We start from the raw sequence: 7952 nt of genomic DNA on the forward strand, positions 1-7952 counted from the left end.
CTGTGATCAGGGAGTGGAGCCTTTAGGTTTATCTGCGATTGGAAAAGCTCTCTGACTCACACAAACACATACTTTATAGGTGATGACTCATTGCAACACGGGCCATTCAGATCCGCAGTACACCAAAGTAAAACTGGTACGTGAGTGCGTGTCAGTGGGACTGTATTTGCATACACATTAACCTTTATATGCATTAAGGTGCCGCCGCACAGAGGGCCGATGACACACCACCTACGCAGCTTTTATCTCGCAGTCGACGAGATAATCAGTGCCGCTGTAAGGGAGGTTTTGGTCACCCTCATTTGTGTTGTATCAAAAATCTTTTTGTTGCTTGCACGGCCGCTCCATGAATTCTGTTTGTGCAGGTGTGTGTACATGTGCGTATATGGTTTTTTTGCAAACATGAAATAAACATGTGTGTGTTTGTACAAATCCAAGGGCAGAAACATGTTCAGTCTTTGGGCAGATGAGGGATAAAATGTGTTGAGTGACTCATGCAAGACAGACACAGGAGCCATCAGCCTCCACTGTGGCAGACAACACATACCGTACCACACACACACACACATATATCCTGATAAACAGACAGACTGGTGCAACATGTCCCCGGCTTCATTTGTACAACTTTAGCATTTCTGTGGAAAAGATGAGTCACTATCAACTGCGCTCGTCACGTAACTACTGTCACTGAGGCAGACTCACATCATTTCTAAAATAACAATCAAACTCTCTGCTGCCATTTCTATGCAAAGTGAGTGAGGGTACACCATGTGCTGATTATAGAACGGTAATTCACTGGAACAACACAAAATGGGACTTTTCTTTTTTTTTCTTTTATTCATAAAGATGAATAACATGGTGCAATTGAATGCAATGGTAGCTCCAGTACAATATGTAATGTACATTTCGGAATATTTTATATAAAAAAATATGTAAGACAATAATTGGCTGGAATGTCAAAGACAAATGTCAGTAAAGGACAACATGTTCTCTTACACAGCATCACACAGCTACAACACACTTGCACTACAACACTGCTCAGACCACCTGTGTGGTGATTTTGGCAACGACACAGTAATATACCTTTTAGGCATCCTTTCTTTGTTCCACACCGACAAACACAAAATGAGACACAAAATTAATGTTCGTCATCTGTGTCTTCCTCTTCGTCTTCCTCCTCCTCCGATTCATCTTCATCCTCTTCGTCGTCCTCTTCATCCTCATCTCTTCTCGTCTGCCGACTGGAGGCTCTTTGTTGCTGTGACAACAAATAAACAGTCACTATGCACTCAGCGGGTAGTCATTGAGCCCAAATGGTACTTCCGGGTTTTCTCCCGAACGTTTCTCTTTCACTCGGGGACAACCCAGGTACGTGTGCGAACACGCCCCAATATGCAGCGAAATCCTCAGGTTATATTTGTACTGTAATACTATAAGAACATAAATATGTCTCATGTTGAAGGACTGCCAAGTTCATATCATGAGTACAATCTTAGAACAAGACTTTCTCGATGTGCGTTGTCAGTTTTCCTCGGGAGTTTCTAGCATGCAAACAGGGGTCTGCGGTCCACTGTTCTAGCTGTGCTGCGTGCCCGACTGCTTCTGTGTTTTTGCTGCTTAGCAGAGATTTCAGATTCCCACAGATACAAATCAAACCCAAGCATGATCTCGAGTGGTGGCGCAAGATGCATTCTGATGACGTGCGAACAGCAATCTGCCTCTGCAAGCTGCAATCTTGACATCTCTAGATACGACATCTGAACACACCCCGTGAGACCTAAAGACAACAGATCTTCAAAGATATCAAAAAGGTGACGACTAGCTGCCCAGACATTTTACCCGGCAATCCTATTAAAGTCACAAGTAATTGCAGTGCCACGGTCAAGATGCTGGGGGGGAAATGCATGATGTTACTGGCATGCGATGGTGTGTGTGTGGAGATTCAAGCTGAATGATGGCTGAAGTAATGCTGCGTATACACTTTGGCACAACTGATTCAGACATTAGTTATTTGAGCACCAGTCTCGACTAGTATGAGGAAGACTGCTTAGTTTGAAAAAGGAAGAAGGAAAGTTTTTTTTATTTCGTCATCTCAATGAAACTTACACAACTGCCAAATAAAATACCAATGCCAGAACAGAAACAAGGATCTTCTGGGGAAATTCTAATTGTCATATCGGAGCATCTATGCACTGTATCTGTATCTTACCTGTAAGGTCCCTGATGTACTCAGGAAGGACTCGGTCCGATCGAGGGAGGTTTTGGAATTAGCTCGCACTATTTCTAAGCGTGACTGGTAGTCAGGGGGGTGCAGCGAGCTCCTGAACACCTGCCAAAGACAGTAGGCGCTACGTTTTTTTCCAAAGAAAAACAGGAGAATTGAAGCATTGCCTACACACACTTATCAGTAATGTTAGTGTGTCCCACTGAACATAATGCAAGAGAATAACTGAATGTAAAAATGGCCCAGCCTTCACATACCGAGTGCACATTGTTAGTTAAGGGATTTAACGCAATACTTGTAGTATAAATAAAATGTAGTCACAAGAGCAAAAACACACAACTTAAATAAACCAGCAAATCAACAACTGGCAGTCTTTCTTTAATCGCACATAAACAAAAGCAGTTCAACAGGTATGCCTCTGATAACACAGCAAACTGCCATTCAAACCACACCAGAAATAAATTCCACAAGAACTCTCAATCAGGCTTGTCTTCATGCCTGTCATTGTGCCTTTTTCAGATGATTTAAATCTCCCATGCTTTGTGCTGTGAGTCATTGAAAAACAGCCCCGTCTGGGTTTCGGAGTTTCGCTTCAATATGAATGGAAGGGAGATGATTCAGTGCAAAAACACACAGATGAGATGGCAAGGGGTGGAGGAAAATAGCACACGGGCAACTGCAGGAGGAACCTTGCGCACTGAATCATTGATCCTTTGTTTTCTCACTACAGGCTTTGTCTCTTAAAATAGTAATAGCAAACATCTCAAACCAAACTGTAAACAGAAGAAAGTAGCTCGCTGTGACTCGGAATTGTGAAGAGTTCACCGCAGGTTTCTTCAAAGTTACCACATGAGTTAGAGGGTGTGGACTGTAGAGTATACATGAGCAATGAGTCGCTGAGTAAAGGCTGCATAAGGTCGTGATAGCTTGGACCTGTTAAATATAACCATCAGGTTAATCAAGTGCACAGCAGAGGGTGTGCATGAAGCGCGGTCAGCTTTCACATCTAGTACTTGAGCACATTTAAATACAAACGTCCTTTTCTGTGACACACGATGGCAGGTCAATAACTACAACCCGAGTTCACATCTTCAAACATTTCCTGTGCACAAACACACTAATGCCGGTGAAGCTTAAGCGGAGAGTCAGCCTACCTCCAGGTCCTCCTCCTCATCCACACTTTGAATGCTCTGGTAGGCCAAGGTGTACACCTCCAGGGCCTTGGCATGGAACGACATCTCCACTGTCACAAACTCACCAAAGATTTTCTATAAGGGGAAACGCAGGGATAATAATGAAGTATAATTGAGTAGGCTTCAGCACTATTTAAATAAATCACAATTACATGGTGGCCACAAGACATGACCAAAAAAAAAAAAAAAGAATAGTTTAAATTAACACACACACTTCTTCAGACATCTACAGATAGAAAGCTTATATTAAGACCTTGATGTCCCGGATCTTCTGCTTCTCAAACTCGTCAATGGTCTCCTCCAGCTGCCTGGTGGTCCGTGTGGCGTCCATGGTTGCTCTCTGGAGCTCACTTTCAGCCTAGTGGGCGAACAAATGAATATACAACATACTACAAAACATATCAGACCAACACAAGAGGTTACGGCTAAGGTTTTTGAGAAAGAACTATGTATTAACGTAGAAATTCAACAGTATATCTTTGTGCTTGTTGATTTACTTCAATTAGAAAATGAATACTTGATACCCAGGCCAAAAGCATTCAGCAGCAGAGCTGCAGTATGATACGTTTCACACCTTCAGTTCCAGTCCCACCTATCTGCATACGCTCACATGCTAATGTGCTCTTTAAAACGGGAAGGGGAAAAACAATAGCTTCTGCAATTTTGACATGTGTGTATCATGCATGCAATTTAACACCTTAACTACACACATCTGAAAAAGATCTGAGCTATATAAAATAAGCTGCTGCTATTACTTTTGTTTCCCATAAGTGCTGCAGGTTGTGTACGTGTATAACTGGTGCGACAATGGAGAAACTCCAGGGAACTTCTAGGTTTGTGAGTTTCAAGTAACTTCCTTGATGTGCTTCACATCTAATAAAGAGTCATTTCAATGGAAATGTGTTTTTATCTTTGTAGTCATACATCATCAGGGATGAGATGCACACACAACATGGGACACACCTGAGACTGAAAGCTTGGTCAAGGAATCATCAAAAATGAGAAGATACTGTAAAGTAAAACCTTTTTGAACCAGACAAGATAAACATTCAAAAATGGATCCAAGTTTATTTTTCTGCTGCAATATTAATATCTATAATTAACCAGGAGAATAAAGCTATGCTCAAGATGTTGCCTGCAGCATACAGGCGGTTGTTGTAAGAAAGAAAGTTACTTGTCTGCTTGATATTAGAGCAAGGATACAATAATCTGCCTGTCTGAGGGGTTCCTCTGTCTGGTCCGTTCGAGCTGAGCCATCTGTTTGGCTTCTCTGTCTCTGGCAGTCTGAGTCGCCTTCAGATCCTCCTGCATGGATGCACAAGCACACGAGGACAAAGTCGTCGTTATGACAATGGACAATGATAGTCGATTATTTATACATTTGTGTCTGGACATAATCAAACAAACATTTAGTGCAACTCAGTGTTTCCAGATCGAGACCTCAAGTACACCCTGTCGTGCAGGTTTTTTGTGTTATCTTTACTCTGATGCAGTTGGTAAGGGTTTTCTGGCACGCTCACTCTGCCTATACAATGAACAGTTACGATCAGCAGCAAAGGTTTCTTTAAACACACTAAAAGGTGTGTCGTGTGGTTACGGCACACATTTTGAATTGTGGTAAATCTGCAGATTGAAAGTACTTGAGTTTTAATAAAAAGATGACTTGAAAAAGAGGCAATCTTTTGATAGCACTTTGCAACAGCGGGTGACCAGACAACACGAGGCAACGTGACTCATTTTAAAATCTTTGGCAACATAGTATGAGAGGTCGTATATTCTTTTATGCAGAACGTTTCTTTACATCCTAAAACAAAATGCTGAGGGGGAGATAATGACAACGGTGCAAAGAAGTGGGAAGACATCATTAAATCAACACTGCCCCCATGTGGCCATGCAGCGGTAATACACACTGACAGCAAAGTTGCCCCTAAGCCCCTATTCTCATCCTTGTAGGCAGGAGCACATTACATCTTGAAACATGTGAGCCATTTAAAAAAAAAAAAGCTGCAATAACTTAGATGTAACTGAAACACAAGTAAGAGACGCGATATGGGAGAAAGGCCAAGGCAGACGACATTTGATCTCACTGGCAGCCGGAGCAGCATTACCTGCGTTCCTGTATAACCGTGTGTACACTATTATGTCTCAACAAGGAAGACATAACATCAGCTACACAAATGTTGATATATCTAGAGACTTTTGCCTTACAACCATTCACAGTAAAGTCGTCTCTCTTTGAGGACCCACTGTACTGGAACATTGTTAAAGCTGTCGGTGTCCTCCGGCTCACTTTAGAATCAGTGTAGACGTCAACATGGCTGCAGCTCACAGCGACACTTACCCTTTTACGCTTCACTACAGCTCCATAGCTTTTTAATGGCTCTATGACTTTGGCTTCAAGTCTTTCCACCTGTAAGGCAAATACGTTTACGTCAGGTTCTGTCTTGCCCACCACATTTAGACCGTGAGGTGACTATAAAATGATGAATGAAGTCAAAGCAGCGGGAGCTAAAATGCTTTACCTCAGCTTGGCGGTAGTCTTGAATCTTGGCCAGGTGGTCGGCAAACTGCTTCATGCCCCTCTTCAGGTGTGGCGTTTCTGTGTCTGCATACACGCCGATTTCCCGAACCAGGACATCTGACTTGTCTCGTAGTCTGGCTGTTTTACGGACGTAGGCGGCAAACAGTTGGCACATCTCTCCAAAATGTTTCTCCACATTGGTGATGTTTTCCTGGATCTTTCTGGTCTGGTTGTCCCTGGAGAGAAGAGATTATAATGTGTTTTTATTGTAGCAGCCCACCGATCACGAAAACATCATGAGGATGTGTTAGTCCTGTGAAACCCATTTATGTAGAAACAGCTGGCGTTAGTTTCCGTTATAGGAAATGTCATCTTACAAAAGGTAACGCTTGCATTTGCGCGTTATTTTGAGGATTATAAACGGCTTTAGCTGCCTGTGGCTGACAGAGTCAGAAGTCAATTTGGGGATCACAATGGTATCATTCACTAACGCTGAAGGCGTCTTGTGTTTAACACCTAACGTTATTGATGAGCAGGTAACTTGTTGCTGGTTATATCTGTAAATAATGTAAAGCGTGAAAGCACAAGTTGACTGAGAGCTAGCTAACATATGCGGGTTTGTTCCCCTACAACTCGCTGGCGTTACATGAGGAATTCGTTTGACTTAGTGTGTCCCTTACCTCGCTCTTGCATCGGGTGTACGGCTCATCTTTGCAGAAAGGCAGTCAATTAAATGTTTTCCGAGTTCAGGCAAGCCTATCTGGACGCAGATTTAGCGCGAGCAAGCTAACTATGCTGTGTCTCTCCCAAGCTAGCACGCCAGTCTCCCGTTTCCATGGAGTCCCTGGCGTTTCCGCTTGAGCAGTGGCTTCTGGGAAATTGAGCCGTTTATTTACCTATCTGTCTTTACGCTACACCAAAGGACAATATTGACATGTTTTCCTTATTCATCAGATCTTTAATTAACCTGTGTCATTTCTTGGCATATTAAGATTATCCAAAGAAAAGATATATAAAATAACAATATTATAGTATAGTAATAGATTACACAACCCGACAGTATAAAGCAGCCAAAATGATATCCACCTTGAAAATGCTGCATATATCTTGATCAATCAAAAATAAAAATAAAATGGCAATATAAACCTTACACACATATATAAAGGGGCCCTTCTGTATAATCAGTACTTTTGATTGTTTTACTATATTGCTGATAATACTGGACATCATTTATACAACACGTCTATCCAAAAGTGTTCCTACCTCTCTTTCACTGGCACAGAGCTACGCATGGCTGAGCCATCAAAAGCAATTGGGCTTCAGCATCCTGCTCAATGGCAGTATAGGTGCTGGAGATTGAACTGCCAACATATCCCTGCCATTATTTGACAGCCAGCTCTACCTGCTGAGCAGCATATAGGATACTGTATACTATTACAATGTGGTATTGCTAGTTAGCATCTGAATACTCCATCACTTCTATTCAGAAATGACCTTGGTCCTTTGGTCCTCCTATATAGGGTTTACTGCTCTACATACATGCATACTGGTTAGAAAGTTCAGACTGTTTCAAGAAGGAGAAGAGAAAGCTGTAGTTCATGATGAGTATTTAAGGTTCAGTCAAAGGCAGTGCAGAACATTTTAAACCTGGCTATAGAGGGGGTCAAAGTTGGTGCAAGTCTATATCCTCTGGAAGTTTGTTCCAGTCCACACACTGAAATGCTGCTTCTCCATATATGCACGCAGGGAACAGTTAGCAGTCCTCTACTTAATGATATGAGAGGTCATTAAATACAGTCAGAGGTGTATTTTGGTCAAATGCCATTTTGAGACTTACAGGCAAGCAGCAGTATTTTCATTTAAACTGTATTCCCTGACATATTGGAAGCCAGTGAAGATACCTGACAACTGGTGTGGCGTGTTAGGTTTTCTTGGCCTTCATGACTAAAGTTGTATGAGAGTTCTTTAGGGGAGATCAGAGAAAAGACCATTGCAGCAATCTAACCTGCTGGAA

At 42.2% G+C, this 7952-nt stretch overlaps 1 protein-coding gene across 1 annotated transcript; it reads right to left on the reverse strand.

Moving 5' to 3' along the window:
• Positions 1-881: 881 nt before the first annotated feature.
• cibar1 (CBY1 interacting BAR domain containing 1) lies at positions 882-6749 on the reverse strand. The gene is made up of 8 exons (XM_079176266.1): positions 6619-6749; positions 5940-6174; positions 5759-5827; positions 4621-4722; positions 3671-3775; positions 3379-3492; positions 2210-2329; positions 882-1258 (listed from the first exon to the last, which is right to left on the reverse strand). Exons 1-8 carry the CDS (start codon positions 6645-6647, stop codon positions 1139-1141), a joined length of 894 nt encoding a protein of 297 aa, XP_079032392.1. The 5' UTR covers positions 6648-6749; the 3' UTR covers positions 882-1138.
• Between the last annotated feature and the right edge of the window lie 1203 nt (positions 6750-7952).

Source organism: Pholis gunnellus (assembly GCF_910591455.1).
Source record: "Pholis gunnellus genome assembly, chromosome: 16".
Taxonomy (NCBI): Eukaryota; Metazoa; Chordata; class Actinopteri; order Perciformes; family Pholidae; genus Pholis; species Pholis gunnellus.